The 20,437-nt window shown below is 46.9% G+C and overlaps 1 protein-coding gene across 1 annotated transcript; it reads left to right on the plus strand.

Annotated features, from left to right (window-relative positions):
* The first annotated feature begins 1,245 nt into the window (after positions 1-1,245).
* On the plus strand, positions 1,246-16,501 carry LOC130041641 (mast cell protease 8-like). The gene is made up of 8 exons (XM_056133905.1): positions 1,246-1,327; positions 2,295-2,439; positions 2,849-2,984; positions 3,184-3,438; positions 3,943-4,082; positions 8,647-8,670; positions 10,440-10,575; positions 16,421-16,501. Exons 1-8 carry the CDS (start codon positions 1,246-1,248, stop codon positions 16,499-16,501), a joined length of 999 nt encoding a protein of 332 aa, XP_055989880.1.
* The last annotated feature ends 3,936 nt before the right edge of the window (positions 16,502-20,437 follow it).

Consider the following 20,437-nt stretch of genomic DNA (forward strand, 5'->3'; position numbering starts at 1 on the left):
AAAATTATTGAAAAAATTAGAATCACACGTACTTAAAACATACTATGCTAAATGTCTGGTAGCAGGGATAATTAACTGACATTTTTACTTTGTGATAATCAAAAATGTGCTTTTATTTATTTTAAATGCCTACTACTAAGTTCAAAAAGATAAAGATTTGAAAAATATGCTTTGTCTGATAAGGATATTGGTATTAAAATGATGTATATCAAAACATGGCATTTCTCATAGATATGAAGTGAATGTAAAGATGGCAATATTAATTATCATAATTAACCAATTTATATTAAGTTATTCTTAGACCAATACTGGGCTTGAACTGTTTAGAGACAATGTACCTCCATATCCATTATCAACATAATGGATATGAACCTACTCAGTGCCAGGACGGCTGAATAAGAAATGTGAGGAAAGGATAGACCAGTTCTGGGTATTAGGTGGCCTATCATACATCTACACTTCACATATATAAGAAGTTTAAGAATCAGAACTTTTCTTGAAATCAAACTCTGCATCAAAGGAGAGGCCTGGCTAAAGTTCTCTGGATGAAACATTAGTATCACATATTTCCCAAATTGACAAAAGCATTAAGCTGAGAGGTGATATTCTGTCACTCTTGGCATTTATATATTTTAAAAAATTGTTAAAATTTCCAAGAAAGGAAGCCATGATGGTGAATGAATCTCTTTCTGGGTCCATGTCTGCTCCATCTGTCACGAGGTTCCTTCCATTCTAGACATGAGCTGGGTTGAGCTCATGTCGGCTGTCTCTCACCGTGGTTCTTTCTTTCTACATCTGGTCACTGAGGTTTCTTCTTCGTTCCCCACAACATCAGCTTTCAAAGGGAAGGATGCATCTGCAGTGCATTGCATCAGTCATAGCACAGATAAGAACATAGACACACAGCTTTCAAAGACTTTAAGTCTATGGACTTGGCAACATGATGATAAAGAAGTGTGAACACGTTTCTGGGATACAATAATTCTGGGATGAATACCTCTTGTTGCATGCCCCCACTAATTTATTTGGATTCCTTCCTGGGCTGGAACAAGTGCTCTGAGGCTCTACTTTGACTACTACTATCGTATGCATTGAACTCTCCCACAGCTACCTAGGAAATGTCGTCAGCATTGAGGTGGGGAGAATGTATAAAACTATAAAAGGAATCAGGTCCTTTTATAACACCTGAGCAAAGCCATACAACTTTTCTCTCCTAGGTTAGAAAGAGACCATAGAGGAAGCACAATGCTGCTAACTGAACACCCTCCTGGGAAGATGCTCCTGCTTTTTCTGTTGAGCTTTGCGCTGCCCCCCAGGGCAGAGACAGGTGAGTGACCCTCCCGTGCTCAATGCCTAACCTGCTCACTAGGGATGCTCCTGCTTCTTCTGAATCTGACTCTCCATTGTCTACTGGAACATTCTGTACCCACATTCCAGGCCACATGAGTCCCTCAAAAATTATGATGGATTTAAAGAAAGAAAAAAACAGTTGGAGGCACAACTCAAAAAGAGTTGGTGGGCACTACTGTCCTGGTACCTGAAGAGAGACAGGGCTGTTCAGGGATACCTCTGGAACAGACACCGGGGTGCACGGGAGGTGGGGGTACGAGAGGAGTTGAGACATAACAGACCCCATAGTGGGTGGCATTGCTGTCCCCAAAGGTCTGCTGCTTCCTGGTTCTGTAGCTATGCCCCTCAATGCCTCTCACTAACTCTGCTATCCTTGCAGGCACTGAGCAGTGCCCCTTGTCGAAGATGGACAAGTTTAACAAATCCAGTTCTTCTTTTTCCTGAATCCCACCCACAGATATCTCCAACCTTTCGCAAGTTCCATTGAGGTCATGCCTACAGGAACCCCCACTAACAGAATACCAACTGTGGTCACATCAGGAATAAGCTGAACCAGACTCAGCCACTGACCTCATTCTTCCTCTAGAAAGATGTTTCTGCTGGACATCACAAAATCAGAGATCACAGAATCTAGCCAGGAGAGCAATGTCAGGAGCCCCCAGACTTCCTAGTCCCTAAAACAGACATCTCCCTCCCATTTTTTGTGAACGAACTCACTGGCAGAGCTGCTGCTCATCCCCTTGGTGTGTGTTTGGGGCCTGGGTGGAAAGGAATATGAAGCTCTCCCTGCCAAGAAAAGCTCTGAACCACAGACCGCCCCGCTGCCCTGAAACTTCACTGAAGGCAGCAGGGCCACTGAGGGCGCACACATACACACACACACACACACACGCACGCACGCACGCACGCACATACATGCACACATATAACTGACCTTTCTTCAGGAGATATCATTGGGGGACATGAGACGAAACCGCACTCCCGACCCTACATGGCATATCTGAAGATCTATGGTCAGGAGTCTAAAAGTTGTGGCGGGTTCCTGATCCAAGAGGACGTGGTGATGACGGCCGCTCACTGTAATGGCAGGTGAGGAGACACACAGCGCAGTCCCCTCAGGGCCCTGGATGGGGACCCCTGCTTCTGCCAAGACACTCCACAGCTCCAGAGACAGTGAGCAAGGAGAGTCCTCATGGGGAAAAATGGGCAAATTTCTGGGGACAGGGACAATCTGGTGCAGAGGATGCAGGGATTCTTTCCTGCCTACACGTTAGGATCCAGAGGCAAAAAATGCCATTTCATGTTATGCTGGTTCCACCCACCCCTGGGAATCATGAGTACAGGAACCATTTAGTTCCAACAAACCCCTCAGCTGCTGAGAATCAGAGCTCCCAACGTAGTCCTCTGCCCCTTAAGGTCCTTACACCGACTCTCTGTTACAAACCCACTTGTTGAGCTATGTTTCTCGGACCATGCATCCTGTGTGCTCTTTGTGCAGAAAAATTGAGGTGATCCTGGGTACCAATAACATTGGAAAAAGAAGAAATTGGCTCATGAAGATCTCTGTGAATGCAACTTTCCCTCATCAGGGCTATAATAAAGATACTTTCTCCAATGATATTATGTTGCTGAAGGTAATAAAGTGCTGAAACTGACTTAGTCTTAATCCATTTACCACCCTCCCAACCCCCACTGACATCTGTGCCCCTCCTGCTATCCAGTGCCTGTCATTTCTAGTGACTGACGAAGACTAAGACATGCACCCCTTGTGGGGGTTCAGGGACAGGAGCTATAGAGTGTGTTAACCTACTCTGTCTCTCTCTGTCCTCACAGCTGCGTGAAAAGGTCAAATTGACAAAAAAAATTAATCTCCTGAGCCTTCCAGATCCACTAACCCACCTAGAGCCAGGACAGTTGTGCAGTGTGGCTGGCTGGGGACAAACCACATTTAAAGGAAAGACATCTGACAAACTGATGGAGGTGGAGCTGAAAATACAAAAGGAAGAGAAGTGCAAAAGAATCTACAACAATTACAACTCTAAGACTCAACTGTGTGCAGGAGACAAGAAAGGAGGGAATATCATGAAGGTGAGATCCAGTCACTTCCAATCTTGACTCTGGAGACAGGGCAGATTGGGGAGCAGTGGAGGCCTTCCCACTGAGTTTGGGACCCCTCATCCTCTGGGGTGATTTTCTCTAGCAGGAAAAAAGATTCTCCTGGTGAGGAAGAGCCAGAAATCTATTAGCCTTCAAAGGCATTTAGGGATGGCACAAGGGGTCTCCAAGAGAGAATTCCACAATCTCAGCACAGGCTGGGTGGTATGTCCGTCATGATTTGGTAACTCTGACAAGTGGGTGTCAGAGTTAGTCCCACCAGGTTATTGTCTGATGCCCCCACAGAGAGTGAAACCCACTGATTGTTCCCAAAACCAGCAAGAAATGGCCTTGGTCCTGGGAGGGGCAAAGGAAGCAGGATTCAGGGGTGAGGTGCCCTGACAATGTCCAGAGTCAGCCCCTGACAGTTGGGACCTGGCCTGCCTGCTTTTGCCTGGGGCAGGGAGACACAAACCAATCCTTCCCTCACCTCCACAGGGAGACTACGGGGATCCTCTCGTGTGTGACAACGTAGCTCAGGGCATCATGACCTTTAGAGATAAAAATGGAATTTTTCCTGGCATCTACACCAGAATCTCATTTTTCATGCCCTGGATAAAGAAAACATTGAAAAGAATGTAAAATCAGCTTCCACTGCCTCCTGTGAGAAGTTCCAGCACCTCCAGGGAAGGGGCCCACAACTCAATAAAATTTTTAGCAGCACCAACCTCTTGCTCATGTGTGAACCTCATTTATAGGGCAGCTTTGTGGTCAGGAAGCCAGGGATTCAGTTCAGCTGTTTACTACTCCCCTCCCCAAGACCTTCAGAGTGGTCCCCCAGTCATGTTGCCCACCACGTCTTTCTCCTCTGTCTCTCTAACAGAGATAGACTGACCACCTAGAGGAGGAAGCACAAACTGGCCTGAGGCTCTAGTATGCAGAGAGGAAGTATCACCAGCACCACCACCACCCCCATTCTCACCTCTGAGCTTCCCTGCCCCTCAGAGCTCAGGCCCAGCTCAGCCTCCAGTCTCCTGGATGCTTCCTCTTTCTGCTCCCATGTAGCTCTCAGTCCCCCTCCCCCACACAGGGCACACTACCTTAAGCTGCATCTTCTCTGTGCCACCCACAGAGACCCCCAGAACTCCCCGTGGCACTAGCAGGGTTTCCTACTGAAGATGGGCCCAGGGGGCTCAAAGGGACCCTCTATGATGGCCCAGCAGGGGTGTCCATAACCCTCAGGCACTCACAGAACAGACCAGCTCAGCCTCACCTCCAGTCCTGGTCCCTGAGTTGTTCAGAGGCCTTGGGGACTGTCCCTCTAGTCACCACTGGCCTCTAGGCTGAGTCCCCTTATGTCCCCACAGTCACTGAGGAGGAAGGGCCCTCTCTGTAGTGGGCACAACTCAGGATTGTCCATCCAGAAGCAGCATAGCTACTCTGTGGTCCCAGCAGTGCGGGAGGGACACAGGAGCCCAGAAAATCCCAGAGTGGTAACCTGCCCAGTACTCGAACTCCATCTCCCTCCTACACAGAATCCTAGAGGGACGCTCCCAGGATCTAATCTGTGTCTCTTTGATTCTGGGACAGTCTGTGTGTGTGATCACAAGGATCTAGCAGTGGTGCAGCAGGAAAGTGTGGACTTAAAAGGGGTCCTGGGGTCAGTCTCCCCACTCAGAGGAGAGCAAGGCAGGGGGCAGTTTCCTTCTTACTCTGAAAGCAGTAGCAGGCATGTTCTGCCACAGATCTGAGAGACACAAAACCCACCCTCTGTCTGTAGACAGGATCAGAGTCTGACTCTAATGGCCACCACTGGAATACCCAGGACCCACCCTTCCTGCTAGCTCAGCCTGAGCGTTGTGTCAGACTCAGGATGCTGCCCTAGAAGTCAAGGAATTATTCCTTGACACACATTTGTGCTACATTCAGGGATCCAAACAGAAGACTTGAGAGAAAGGATACTGAAGGCCAGATTTGGGCCCCAGAAATGGCCCTGATTTCATCCTAACCAACAAGCTATCCAGGGGATTGAAAAAAAAAAAAAACATAGGGATGCCAGCTCATTCCTTCCATCCTCCACCCTCGGGATGCTCCAGAGACCCTCATGTGTACAACACAGTTCAAGACATTATCTCCTTTGAAGAAAATAGCAGAAGACATTCAGGTCTTCACCTTGATCCTAAACTCTCTGGAGCAAGAGAACTAGAAAGGAGCATGAGTCAGCTCAGCCCCTGTGGGACCGGTCATGTTTTGTTGGTGAAGATTACAGACTAGCCTGCTATGAAGCCTGCCATAATCTCAAAAAATATTTATTTCTCCAATGAGAAACTGTTTTTCCCTTTATTCTTTGCACATTAGCTACTGTGTCTCAGCTGAGAGTCAAATGCTCCTCGGTTGTACTCTGCTCATATTTCTTCACACTGGGTGTCCTGCTTCCTCCATTTGCCACCTTCCACTACCTCCTCCAATGTCATCATTCATCATGCTATGCCTGAGATTGTCTCTTTTCCATAGTCTCTTCTGTCAGTTATAACCTCACATGCAGCTTCGTGTATCCTAGGGGCAAAATCTACCCCCTAAGTTAAGCAGACAGAACCCCTTTCAGTTTGTCTATTGCTTATCATGCTAACAAAGATTCCTGTTAAAGAAGATCCTTGTTGGCCAACCAAGTTATAGATACCTGTTGACTAAGGGAGGGAATCTCAGCTTCATAATCAGACAACACCATCTTTGCTAGGAATCAGTGAACAGCAAACATGTAACAATAAACCAGGTCCAATTTCAGGAGATTCAGAATTAAACAGGACAGTCACTGTCCATGCTATATATATATATATATATATATATATATATATATATATATAAGCACTGTGGGAAAAGCTACAAAACTTTCAGGTTTAAGTCTCGGTCATACAATGATCAAACACCTTTCCCTTCACCAGTACTTATTTTTTACCACCAAGAACCCCAATATACCCACCTCCCACCCTTCCCAGTGCCTGTGAGGCAGATAATTTCTACTTAATTCTCTCTCTACTTTGATTACTTTCATTATTTCGACAAAAGATGCACCATTATTGTTTAGACTTTCCACCCAACAATCAGAACTGCTGCAAAGGCATTGTGAAATAATTTGTTTTCTATAGCTGGTTATGAGAACCATATGAGGTTGCGCAGCTGCGATAGAGGTTGCACAATTTTGGATTTCTGATATTTTACTAATTAAGTCTGGAGGGATTTCTGTCAAGAGCCAGATAATTACGAGATTGATTTCTGTGCCTCTGGAGCCATAGCAGTGATGGAGAGCCGCTCGTCGGGGGGCAACTCGTGACCTCGGTAGAGTGTGAAGGATGCGCTGGTACTGCCCCCCTTCCCATGAGGCTGCAGTTGCCCTGTCACTGCTGGCTCATACCTGGCTTTCCAATAAGCTCTGAGGCGACAGCCACCTTGCTGCCGGGATGGGGGGAGGAGGGAGGTGGAAGGGACAGACACTCTTTCCCTCCCAGGGAGGCATGGCGCCATAGTTTAACGCATAGTTCATTCACTTTTCTGCCACAAACTGCTGGGCTCTGAATTAAGTCCTTGTGCCTCTGGAGCCATGGCCGTGCAGGTCCATGCCTTCTTAATGCCGACAGCCTTAAGGTCTTTCATCACAATGACCTGAAGTTCCTTTCCCTGCCAGGTTGTCAAATCTGCCTGAATCAGTGTGGTAAATGCATGAAAATTAAAAGCATCCTATTCAGGAATATTGAGGGTTATGATCTGGCACTGTCAAATTTTTATGTGCGTTCTCATGTCAGACCCAAAGCAGCAGTGTGGGGAGCTGGGGATGAAGTTTCCCTTCCAGTAGAAGGCAACATCCCGTTCAGGATGAAGGAGCTTTGCAGAGAAGGAAAACACAGCAAGGCAGACATTTCATCAGTTTTCTCATGGGACCTGTGGGTTGAAAGCTCAGTATAAGTCTGACCAGGTATTTCCAGAAATACCATAATGGAGATGGAGGTACATTGTCTCTAAATGGTTCAAGCCCAGCATTGGTCAAAGTATCACTTAATATATTTGAAAACCGGTTAATTATGGTGATTAAAATTACCATCTTTATATTCACTTTGGGCTGGAGTGATAGTACAGTGGGTAGGGCATTTTGCTTGCATGTAGCTGAACCGGGTTTAATTTCTCTGTCCCTGGTGCCTGCTCAAGCTAATCGATGAACAGTAGGACAGTGTTAATATAACTCTGTGTCTTCCCTTATGTCTACCCAGTCACGAGGCTTACACAGTGTCATAAAGGTGGAAAAAAGGCTCCTAGCCCAAGGCCTTGGTGGTTCTTGCCACAACCTTGCTTTGCAAAGTCAGGGTGGCCTAGTGTCACCCCAGCACTTTGGAGGCCAAGCCTGAGATATTAGATTTTTTGTGGATATGGGTCAGAGTAATTAGACCTCCCAGCCTTATTTAGATACCATCACTGGTGCTGTCACAGTTAAGTTTAGGCACAGCTGAATAGTCCCCAACAAAAACACACAGACACCAAAACGAAATTCATTTCCCACAAAGACAATATCTCTCCCTGAGTTGTTGACCTTCAGGGACATGACTTTTCACATCTTTCTATCCACAAAGACAGACCTCTGCAAGCAGAATATCATAAATATCTTGACTATGAGCATAACAAAGGTAGATTAGTTGCCTTCACATATTGTTTGAAACAGAGATACCAAAATCATGCTCAAGAAGTGAAAATAGGGACTAAAATTATATTGTAGCATTGTAGCACTGTCCTCCCGTTGTTCATAGATTTTCTCAATCGGGCACTTCCACTACCTCCTCCAAAGCCATAATTCATCATGCTATGGCTGAGATTGTCCCTTTTTTATATCTCCTCTCTCAGTTATAACCTCACATGCATCTTTGTGTACCCTAGGGGCAAAATCTACCCACTAAGCTAAGCAAACAGAACCCCTTTCAGTTTGTCTATTGCTTATCATGCAAACCAAGCTTCCTATTAAAGATGTTGGCCACCCAAGTAATAGATACCTGTTGAGTAAGGAAAGGAATCTCAGCTGCATAATCAGACAATACCGTCATCATCATCATCATCATCTTCTTCTTCTTCTTCTTCTTTTTCTTCTTCTTCTTCTTCTTCTTCTTCTTCTTCTTCTTCTTCTTCTTCTTCTTCTTCTTCTTCTTCTTCTTCTTCTTCTAGATGTGGAAATAATCTGCCACAAAGGTAGGAGGAGGGGGGGTATACTAGGATTTCTGGTGGTGTAAAATGTGCATTGGTGAAGGGACAGATTTTTCATCATCGTATGACTGAGACTTTAACCTGAAAACTTTATAACTGCTCTCAAGGTGATTCAATAAAAAATTAAAATATATAAATAAATAAAAATAAAATAGACAAGAAAGAAAGCCATGAGGGTGGATGAGTCTTTTTCTAGGTCCATGTCTGCTCCATCTGACACTGGGTTGAGCTCATGTCGGCTATCTCTCACCTTGGTTCTTTCTTTCTACATCTGGTCACTGAGGTTTCTTCTTTGAAACCTCATTAGCTTTCAAAGGGAAGGATGCATCTTCAGTGCATTGCATCGGTCATAGCACAGATAAGAACATAGGCACACAGCTGTCAAAGACTTTAGTTGGATGGACTTGGCAACATGATGATAAAGAAGTGCGAACACATTTTTCTGGGATTCAATAATTCTGGGATGAATATCTCTTGTTACACTCTCCCACTTATTTGTTAGGTTTCCTTTCTGGGCTGGAATAAGTGCTCTGAGGATCCATGTTGACTACTGCTATGGTATGTGTTGCACTCTCCCACAGCTACCTAGGAAATGTCGTCAGCATTGAGGTGGGGAGAATGTATAAAACTATAAAAGGACTCAGGTCCTTTTATAACACCTGAGCAAAGCCATACAACTTTTCTCTCCTAGGTTAGAGAAGAGACCATAGAGGAAGCACAGTGCTGCTAATTGAACACCTTCCTGGGAAGATGCTCCTGCTCCTTCTGCTGAGCTTTGCACTATCCCTCAGGGCAGCGACAGGTGAGTGCCCCTCCCATGCTCAAAGCCTGACATGATCACCAGGGATGTTCTTGCTTCTTCTGAATCTGACTACACATTGTCTACTGGAACATTCTGAACCCACAACCCAGGTCACATGAGTCACTCAAGGATTATGTTGGATTAAAAAAAGAAAAAAGAAAGAAATTGTGGGATGTTCAACTCAAGAAGAGTTGGTGGGCGCTTCTCTCCTGGTACCTGAAGAGAGACAGGGTCGTTCAGGGCCTTGTGCTGTCAAGAAAAACTCTGAACCCTAGACTGCCCCACTGCCCTGAGCCTTCAGTGAAAGCAGCAGGGCCGTTGAGGGGGTACACACAGACACAGACACACACACACACACACACACACAGATACATACCCCTTAAATTTCCTCAGAGGATATCACTGGGGGACAGAAGGTCAAACTGCACTCCCAACCCTACATGGCATATCTGAAGATCTATAGTCAGAAGTATGAAAGATACCGATGTGGTGGGTTCCTGATACAAGAGAACGTAGTGATGACGGCCGCTCACTGTAATGGCAGGTGAGGAGACACACAGCTGTACTCCCCTAGGGCCTCTGGGTGGAGATCTCTTCTACTGCCCAGACACTCCCCAGCTCCAGAGACAGTGAGCCAGAAGAGTCTTCATGGGGAGAGATGGGAAGGTTCCTGAGGAAAGGGCCAGTCAGGTGCAGAGGCTGCAGGAGGGAGTCTGCCCTTCCTACATGTTGACACCCAGAGGCAAAAAATACCATTTCACTTTTGCTGGTTCCTCTCACCCTGGAAACTTTCAGTACAGGGGCCATTTGTTCCACCAAACTCTCAGCTGCTGAGAATCAGAGCTCCCAACGTAGTCCCTGTCCCTTGAGGTCCTTAAACTGACCCTCTGCTGCAAACCAACTTGCTGAGCTCTGTTTCTGTGACCATACATCCTGTGTGCTCTTTGTGCAGAAAAATAAAGGTGATCCTGGGTACCAACAACATTGGCAAAATATGGAATTGGCCCAGGAAGTTCTCTGTGAAAAAAACCATCCCTCATGAGGGCTATAACAAAGATACTCACTCCAATGATATCATGTTGCTGAAGGTAAGAAAGTGCTGAAACTAACTTGTTCTTAATCCATTTACCCCAACATCTGTGCCCTACTTGCTATCCAATGCCAGTAATTTCTAGTGACTGACGAAGACTAAGACATGCATCCCATGTGGGAGTTGAGGGCCAGGAGCGGCAGAGTGAGTGGGACCCTTTCTTTCTCTCCACACAGCTGAATAAAAAGGTCAAGCTGAAAAACAAAATAAATATTCTGAGCCTGCCAGATCCACAAATCTGCCTGGAGCCAGGATAGTGGTGCAGTGTGGCTTGTTGGGGACGAACTGCCCTCAGGGGAAAGTTACCTAAGACACTGATGGAGGTAGAGCTGAAAGTCCAAAAGGAACAGACATGCAAAAGAGTCTACAAAAATTACAACTCTATCACTCAGCTGTGTGTAGGAGACAAGAACGGAAAGGATTCCATGGAGGTGAGATCAAGTCACTGCCAAACTTGACTCTGGAGACAGGGCAGATTGGGGAACAGTGAAAGACAAGTCAATGAACAGTGGGGACCCCCTCATCCTCTGGGGTGATTCTCTCTAGCAGGAAAAGAGGGCCACCTGTTCAGGAATAGCCAGACCTCTGTCAGCCTTCAAGGGCCTTTGGGGATGGCACATGGGGTCTCACAGAAAGAATCTCACAATCTGAGCAGACGCTGGGTGGGGTGTCCCTCATCATTTGGAAAAGCCAAGTGGATATCATAGTTAGTCTTACCAGATTATTATCTGACGCCCCCCACACTGAGTGAAATCCACTGATTGTTCCCAGACCCAGCAGGAAATGGCCTCAGTCCTGGGGAGAGGCAAAGGAAGCAGACCTCTGGGGTGAAGTACCCTGACAATGTCCAGGATCAGCCCCGAACAGTTGGCCCTTGGCCTGCCTACTTTTGCCTGGGGCAGGAAAAGACAGACCAATCCTTTCCTCACCTCCACAGGAAGACTCTGGGGGTCTTCTTGTGTGTGACAACATAGCTCAGGGCATCGTGTCCTATGGAGATAAAAATGGAATTCCTCCTGGCATCTACACCAGAATCTCCTTTTTTGTGCCCTGGATAAAGAAAACATTGAGAAGAATGTAAAACCAGCTTCCAATGCCTCCTGTGAGAAGTTCCAGCACCTCCTGGGGAGGGGCCCACAACTCAGTAAAATGTTTAGCAGCATCAACCTCTTGCTCATGTGTGAGCCTCATTTATAGGGCAGCTCTGTGCTCAGGAGGCCAGGGATGCAGTTCAGATGTTTACTTGTCTCCTCCGCAGCCCTGCAGAGTGGTCCCTCATTCATGTTTACCACCCACATCTATCTCCTCTGTCCCTCTGCCAGGGACAGACTCACCACTGAGAAGGAGGAAGCACAGACTGGCCTGACGCTCATGGGAGCCTCTCTACTTCCCCTGTTGTATTCAGAAAGTATCACCATCTCCCCGGCACTGGGCCCCCACCATCCTCATTCTCACCTCTGAGAGCTGAGTCCCAGGTGCTTCCCTGCCCCTCAGAGCTCAGGTTCAGCTCAGCCTCCAGTCACCCAGATGCTTCCTCTTCATGCTCCCATGTAGCTTTCAGTCCCCCTCCCCCATCCAGGGCACACTGCCCTAAGCTGCCTCTTCTCTGTGCCACCCACAGAGACCCTCAGAACTCCCTCCTACACAGAGTCCTAGAGGGATGTGCCCAGGATCCAATATGTGTCTCTCTTTGATGATGGGACAGTTTGAGTGTGTGATCACAAGTATCTAGAGCAGTGATGCAATAGGGAAGTGGGGCTTCAAAACAGTTCTGGGGTCAGTTTCCTCCTTCAGAGAAGAACAAGGCAGGGAATAGCTTTCTTTCTGCCATGGAAGCAGCAACAGGCATGTGCTGCTACAGATCTGAGGGACAGGAAACCCACCCTGTCTTTAGACGGGTCAGAATCTGACTCTAATGGCCGCCAATGGCAGAGACAGGACCCCCCTTTCCTGCTAGCTCCACCTGAGCACTGCCAGACACAGGATGATGGCCTAGAAATCAAGGAATGATTCCTTAGACACACATTTGTGCTACATTAGGACTCCAAACAGGAGACTCAAGGGAAAGGACACTCAAGGCCAGATTTGGGCCCCTGTAATGGCCCTGATTTTCTCCTAACAAGCTATCCAGGGGGTGGGAAAAATAAGACCATAGGAATACCAGCTCATTCCTTTCCTCCTCCACCCTCGGGATGCTCCATGGGACCCTCCTGTGGACAACACAGATCAAGACACTATCTCTTAAAAAAAATATGTCAGAAGACATCCAGGTCTTCACCTTGATCCTAAACTCTTTGGAGCAAGAAAACCAGAAAGGAGCATGAGCCAGCTCAGCCCCTCTGGGACTGTACATTTTTTGTTAGTGAAGATTCCAGACTAGCCTGCATGAAGGCTGAAACGAGTTCAAAATATATTTATTTCTCCAATGAGAAACTGTTTCCCTTTACTCTTTGCCCATTAGCTACTCTGTCTCAGCTGTGAGGCAAATCCAATGCTGTTCCACTCTGCTCATATTTATACAAACCAAGTTTTCTGCTTCCTCCTCTTTGCCACCTTCCACTACCTCCTCCAAAGCCGTCAATCATCATGCTATGCCTGAGATTGTCCCTTTTTCATATCTCTTGTGTCAATTATAACCTCACATGCAGCTTCATGTACCCTAGGGGGAAAAATCTACCCCCTAAGCTAAGCAGACAGAACCCCTTTCAGTTTGTCTATTGCTTATCATGCAAACCAAGCTTCCTGTTAAAGAAGATCCTTGATGCCCACCCAAGTAATAGATACCAGTTTAGCAAGGAAAGGAACCTCAGTTGCATAATCAGACAACACTGTGTTTGCAGTAACAGCAAATATATAACAGTCAACCAGAACCAAGTGCAGGAGTATTAGAAGTAAACAGGACAGTCATTGTCCATGCCTTCTTAATGCCTTCTTAATGCTTCATGACTTTCATCACAACGGACTGAAGTCCCTTTCACTCCCAGATTGGTCAGATCAGCTTGAATCAGTGTGGTAAATGGATGCAGAAGAAAAACATCCTGTTCAGGAATAATGAGGGTTATGAGTCTGGCACTGTCCAATTTTTATGTTCATTGTCATGTCTGGCCCAAGGCAGCAGTGTGTGGGGCTGGAGATGAAGTTTCCCTTCCAATAGAAGACAGCATCCCATTCAGGATGAAGAAGCTTTTTAGAGAGGGAAAACACAGCAAGGCAGCCATTTCATCAGTTTGCTCTCGGGGAACTGTGGGTTGAAAGTTCAGTATAATCTGACCAGTATTACCAGAAATACCTTAATGGAGATGGAGGTATATTGTCTCTAAATAGTTCAAACCCAGTGTTGGTCTAAGAATAACTTAATATACTGGAAAACTGGTTAATTATGGTGATTAAAATTCCCATCTTTACATTCACTGTGGGCTAGAGCGATAGCATAGTGGGTAGGGCGTTTTCCTTGCACGAGGCAGGCCCAGGTTCGAATCCTCCGTCCCCGGTGCCTACTCTAGCAAATTGATGAACAATAGGAGGACAATATTAACATAGCTCCATGTCTTCCCTTATGTTTACCCAGTTAGAAGGCTTACACAGTGTCATAAAGGTGGAAAAAAGGCTCCTAGCCCAAGGCCTTGGTGGTTCTTGCCACAGCCTTGCTTTCCAAAGTCAGGGTGGCCTAGTGTCACCCCAGCACTTTGTTTGGAGGCCAAGCCTGAGATATCAGATTCTTTGTGAATATGGGTCAGACTAATAAAACCTCCCAGCCCTATTTAGACACCAATCAATGATGCTGTCACAGTTAAGTCTAGGAACAGCTGAATATTCCACAACCAAAAACACACAGACACCAAAACGAAACTCATTTCCCACAAGGACAATATCTCTCCCTGAGTTGTTGACCTTCCGGGATGTGACTTCTCACATCTTTCAGTCCACAATGACAGACATTTGCGAGCAGAACTTTATACAGATCTTGACTATGAGCATAACAAAGGTAGATTAGTTGCCTTCATATATTGTTTGAAACAGAGATACCAAAATCATGCTCAAGAAGTGAAAATAGGGACTAAAATTATATTATATCACTGTAACACTGTCCTCCCATTGTTCATCAATTTGCTCGATTGGGCACCAGTAACATCTCCATTGTGAGTCTTGTTACTGTTTTTGGCATATCAAATTCACCAAGGGGAGCTTTCCAGGCTCACCGTGCAGGCATGATACACTCAGTAGCTTGCCGGGCTCTCCGAGTGGGACAGAGTAATTGAACCCGGGACAGCTGCATACAAGGCAAACGCCCTACCCACAATGCTATCACTCCAGCAAAAAGTGAATGTAAAGATGGCAATTTTAAACACCATAATTAACCAATATTCAAGTATATTAAATTACTCGTAGACCAATACCGGGCTTGGACTTTTTAGAGACAATGTATCTCCATATCTATTATCAACATTATGGATATGAACCTACTCAGCGCCAGGACTGCTGAATAATAAATGTGGGGAAAGACTAGTTCTGGGTATTTGGTGGCCTAGCATACATCTACACCTCACATCTATCAGAAGTTTAAAACTCAGAACTTTTCTTGGAATCAAACTCTGCATCAAGGAGAAGCCTGGCTTAAGTTCTCTGGATTAAACATTAGGATCACATGTTTCCCAAATCGATGAAACATTGATCTGAGAGGTGATATTCCGTCATTCTTGGCATTTATATAGTAATAAAGTTGTTAAAATTCCCAAGAAGGAAGACATAATGGTGCATGAGTCTTTCTGGGTTGATGTCTGCTCCATCGGTCACTAAGTTTCTTCCATTCTAGACATGAGCTGGGTTGAACTCATGCCGACTATCTCTCACCGTGGTTCTTTCTTTCTACATCTAGTCACTAAGAGTTCTTCGTTCCCCACAACATCAGCTTTCAAGGGGAAGGATGAATCTTCATTACATTGCATCAGTCATAGAACAGACAAGAACATACTGTTTTGGGCATATCAAATACACCAAGGGGAGCTTGCCAGGCTCACCGTGGCAATACACACAGCTCTCAAAGATTCTAGTTGGATGTACTTGGCAACATGATGATAAAGAAGTGCAAACACAGGTTTCTGGGATCCAATAATTCTGGGAGGAATACCTCTTGTTGCACGCCCCCACGTATTTATTAGGATTCCGTTCTGGGCTGTAACAAGTGCTCTGAGGTTATAGTTGGACTTCTACTATGGTATGTGTTGCAATAGCCCACAGGAAGTGTTGTCAGCATTGAATTAGGGAAGATGTATAAAACTAGAAAAGAACTCAGGTAACAGCAAAGCCACACAACTTTTCTCTCCTAGGTTAGAAAAGAGACCATAGAGGAAGCACAATGCTGCTAACTGAACACCTTCCTGGGAAGATGCTCCTGCTCCTTCTGTTCAGCTTTGCACTGCCACCCAGGGCACAGACAGGTGAGTGATCTTTCCATGCTCAAAGCCTGACCTGCTCACTGGGGATGCTCCTGCTTCTTCTGAATCTGACTATCCATTCTCTCCTGGAACACTCAGAACCCACATCCCAGGTCACATGAGTCCCTCAAGGATTATGTTAGATTAAAAAAGAAAGAAAAAGAAATGGTTGGAGGCTCAACTCAAGAAGAGTTCGTGGCACTACTCTCCTGGTACCTGAAGAGAGACTGGGCTATTCTGGGATGCCTCTGGAACAGATGCTGGGGTTGATGGGAGGTGGGAGTATAGGAGAATCTGGGACATAATAGACTCCATAGTAGGTGACATTGCTATTCCCAAAGGTCTGTTTCTGCTTGGCTCTGTTCCAAGGCCCTTCAATGCCTCTCATTATTTCTGTTCTCCTTCCAGGCACTGAGCAGTGCCTCCTTGTCAAAGATGGACAAGTTTAACAGATCCAACCCTTCTCCTTTGAATCACCTCCACAGATAACTCGAACCTTCCTCAAGGCCTTCTTCAATGACCGCCAACCTAGAGGTCATTCCTACAGAATCCCCCACTAACAGAGCACCCGCTATGTTCACATCAGGAGTAAGCTGAACCACAATCAGCCCCTGACCTCATTCTCCCTCTAGAAAGATGTTCCTGCTGTACATCACAAAATCAGAGATCTCAGAATCTAGCCAAGAGAGCAATGTCAGGAACCCCCAGACTCCGTAGTCCCTAAGACATATATCTTCCTCCCATTCTTTGTGAACAAACTCACTAGCAGAGCTTCTGCTCATCCACTTTGTGTGTGTCCACTAGGATGGAATGGGATGTGAAGCTCACCCTGCCAACAAAAACTCTGAACCCCAGACTACCCTGCTTGCCTGAGCCTTCAGTGAAGGCAGCAGGGACACTGAGGGGGTGCACACACACACACACAACTGACATTTCCTCAGGAGATATCATTGGTGGACATGAGGCCAAACCGCACTCTCGACCCTACATGGCATTTCTGAGGATCTATCGACAGAAGTCTAAAAGATACCGATGTGGTGGGTTCCTGATAGAAAAGGATGTGGTGATGACTGCTGCTCACTGTAATGGCAGGTGAGGAGACACACAGCTGCACTCCCCTGGGGTCTCTGGATGGATACCCCTGCTTCTGCCCAGAGACTCCCCAGCTCCAGGGACAGTGAGCCAGAAGAGTCCTCATGGGGAGAGGTGAGCAGGTTCCTGGGGACAGAGCCAGTCTGTGCAGAGGCTGAAGGGTTTCTGCCCTACCTACACGTTAGTACCCAGAGCTGAACAATGTCATTTCATGTTTTGCTGGCTCCACTCACCCCTGGGAACCACCAGTACAGGAACCATTTGTAACACCAAACAAACCTCTCAGTTGCTGAGAATCAGATATCCCAATGTAGTCCCCTGTCCCTTAAGGTTCTTAAACTGGACATTTGATGCAAACCCACTTGCTGAGCACTGTCTCTGTGACCATGCACCCTGTGTGCTCTTTGTGCAGAAAAATTGAGGTGATCCTGGGTACCAACCTCATTGGCAAAACAGCGAATTGGTTCAGGAATATCTCTGTGCGTGCAATCTTCCCTCATGAGGGCTATGATAAAAATACTAGCTCCAATGATATCATGTTGTTAAAGGTAAGAAAATGAAATTTACTGGCTCTGGATCCCTGATTCCCTCCCACTGACATCTGTGTCCCTCCTGCTATTTAGTGACTGTCATTTCTGGTGGCTGACGAAGACTAAGACTAAGACATGCACCACATGCAAGGGTTGAGGGCAAGGATCTGTGGATTGAGGTCAACACTCTCTCTCTTTCTCTCTCTTTCTCTCTCTCTCTCTATATATATATCTCCTCTCATCAAAGTTGGATGAAAAGGTCAAGTTGTCAGAAAAAATAAAGCTCCTGAAACTGCCAGATACACAAACCCGCCTGAAATCAGGAAAGTGGTGCAGTGTGGCTGGTTGGGGACGAATCTCGCTCTGGAAAAAGTTACCTGAAAAACTGATGGAGTTGGAGGTGAAAGTACAAAAGGAAGAGGAGTGCAAAATAAAGTACAAAAATTACAACTATACAACTCAACTGTGTGCAGGAGACAAGAAAGGAGAGAATATCATGAAGGTGAGATCCAGTCACTTCCAAACTTGACTCTGGGGACAGGGCAGATTGGGGAGCAGTGGAGGCCTTCTCACTGAGGTTGGGACCCCTCATCCTCTGGGGTGATTATCTCTAACAGGGAAAGAGGACCACCTGGCGAGGAAGAGCCAGAACTCTGTCAGCCTTCAAGGGCCTTTGGGGATGGCACACAGGGCCTCCCAGAGAGAATCCCACAGTCTGAGCACAGGCTGGGTGGGGTGTCTCTCGTCAATTGGTAAGGCCAAGTGGATGTAAGAGTTAGTCCCACCAGGTTATTATCTGATGCCCCCCACACTGAGTGAAACCCACCATTTTTCCCAGACCAGGCAGGAAACGATCTCATCCAGGGGAGGGGCAAAGGAAGCAGGCCTCTGGGGTGAGGTACCCTGTAAATGTCCAGGGTCAGCCCCTGACAGCTGGGGCCTGGCCTGCCTGCTTTTGCCAGGGGCAGGAGGATACAGACCAATCCTTCCTTCACCTCCACAGGGAGACTCCGGGGGTCCACTCGTGTGTGACAATGTAGCTCAGGGCATCGCATCCCGTAAAAAAAAAAATAATATTCCTCCAAGCATCTACACCAGAATCTCCTTTTTTCTGCCCTGGATAAAGAAAACTCTGAAAAGAATGTAACTTCCTCTTCCAATGCCTCCTCTGAGAAGGTTCAGCACCTCTTAGGGAGGGGCCCAAAACTCAGTAAAATATTTAGCAGCATCAATCTCTTGCTTCTGTGTGAGCCTCATTTATAGGGCAGCTCTGTGCTCAGAAGGCCAGGGATGCAGTTCAGATGTTTACTTTTCCCCTCCCCAGGCCCTGAGAGTGGTCCCACAGTCATGTTGCCCACCCACATCTGTCTCCTCTGTCCCTTTAATAGTGATAGACTGAGCACCAAGGAGGAGGAAACACAAAATGGTCTGAGGCTCAGGGAACTTCCCTTGGTGTATGCAGAGAGGAAGTATGACACTAGCCCCACCATGCCCACTCTCACTTCTGAGAGCTGAGTCCCAGGCCCTTCCCTGCCTCTCTGAGCTCAGGCCCAGCTCAATCTCCAGTCTCCTGGATGATTCCTCTTCCTGCTTCCATGAAGCTCTCAGTCCCACTCCCCCACACAGGCACACTTCCCTAAGCTGCCTTTTCTCTGCCACCCACAGAGACCCCCCCCAGAACTCCCTGTGGCACTAGCAGGGTTTCCTACTGAGGATGGGTCTCAAGGGGTTCATAGCGAGCCTCTAATATGGTCCATCAGGGGTGTCCATAACCCTCAGGAACTCACAGAACAGACCAGCTCGGCCTCACCTCAAGCCCTGGTTCCTGAGTTGTTCAGGGGCTTTGGGGACTGTCTCTCTTGTCACCACTGCCTCTAGGGTGAGTCCCCTGCTGTCTCCTCAGTCTCTGAGGTGGAAGGACCCTCTCTATAGTGGGCAGGACTCAGGATTGTCCATCAGCAACAGTGCAGACACTCTGTGGCCCCAGTAGTGGGGAAGGGACAGAGGAGCCCAGCAAGTCCCAGAGTGAAACCCGCCCAGTCCTCAGGCTCAGTCTCCCTCCTACACAGAGTCCTAGCGGGATGCACCCGGGGTTCCATATGTGTCTTTGTTTGATGCTGGGACAGTGTGTATGATCACATGGATCTAGAGCAGTGGTGCAACAGGAAAGTGGGGCCTTCAAAACGGTCCTGGGGTCAGCCTCCCCACTTAGAGGAGAGCAAGGCAGGGGGCAGTTTCCTTCCTGCCCTGGAAGCAGCAGCAGGAATGTGCTGCTACAGATCTGAGTGACACGAAACCCACCCTCTGTCTTTAGACGGGTCAGAGACTGACTCTAATGGCCATCACAGGCAGACACAGGACCACCCTTCCTACTAGCTAGGCCTGAGCACTGTTAGATTCAGGATGCTGGCCTAGAAGTCAAGGAATGACTCCTTAGACAAACATTTGTGCTACATTCAGGGATCCAAACAGAAGACTCAAGGGAAAGAAAACTCAAGGCCAGATTTGGGCCCCAGAAATGGCCCCTGATTTCCTCCTAACCAACAAACTACCCTGGAGGTGGGTAAAACAAGACCATAGGGATGCCAGCTCATTCCTTCCCTCCTCCACCCTCGGGATGCTCCAGGGACCCTCATGTGGACAGCACAGTCCAAGACATTATCTCCTTTGAAAAAAAAGACATCCGGTCTTCACCTTGATCCTAAACTCTTTGGAGCAGGAGAATCAGAAAGGAGCACAAGCCAGCTGAACCCCTCTGGGACTGGACACTTTTTGTTAGTGAAGATTCCAGACTAGCCTGCCA

This window comes from Sorex fumeus, unplaced genomic scaffold (genome assembly GCF_029834395.1).
Source record: "Sorex fumeus unplaced genomic scaffold, SorFum_2.1 ptg000098l, whole genome shotgun sequence".
In the NCBI taxonomy this organism is placed as follows: domain Eukaryota; kingdom Metazoa; phylum Chordata; class Mammalia; order Eulipotyphla; family Soricidae; genus Sorex; species Sorex fumeus.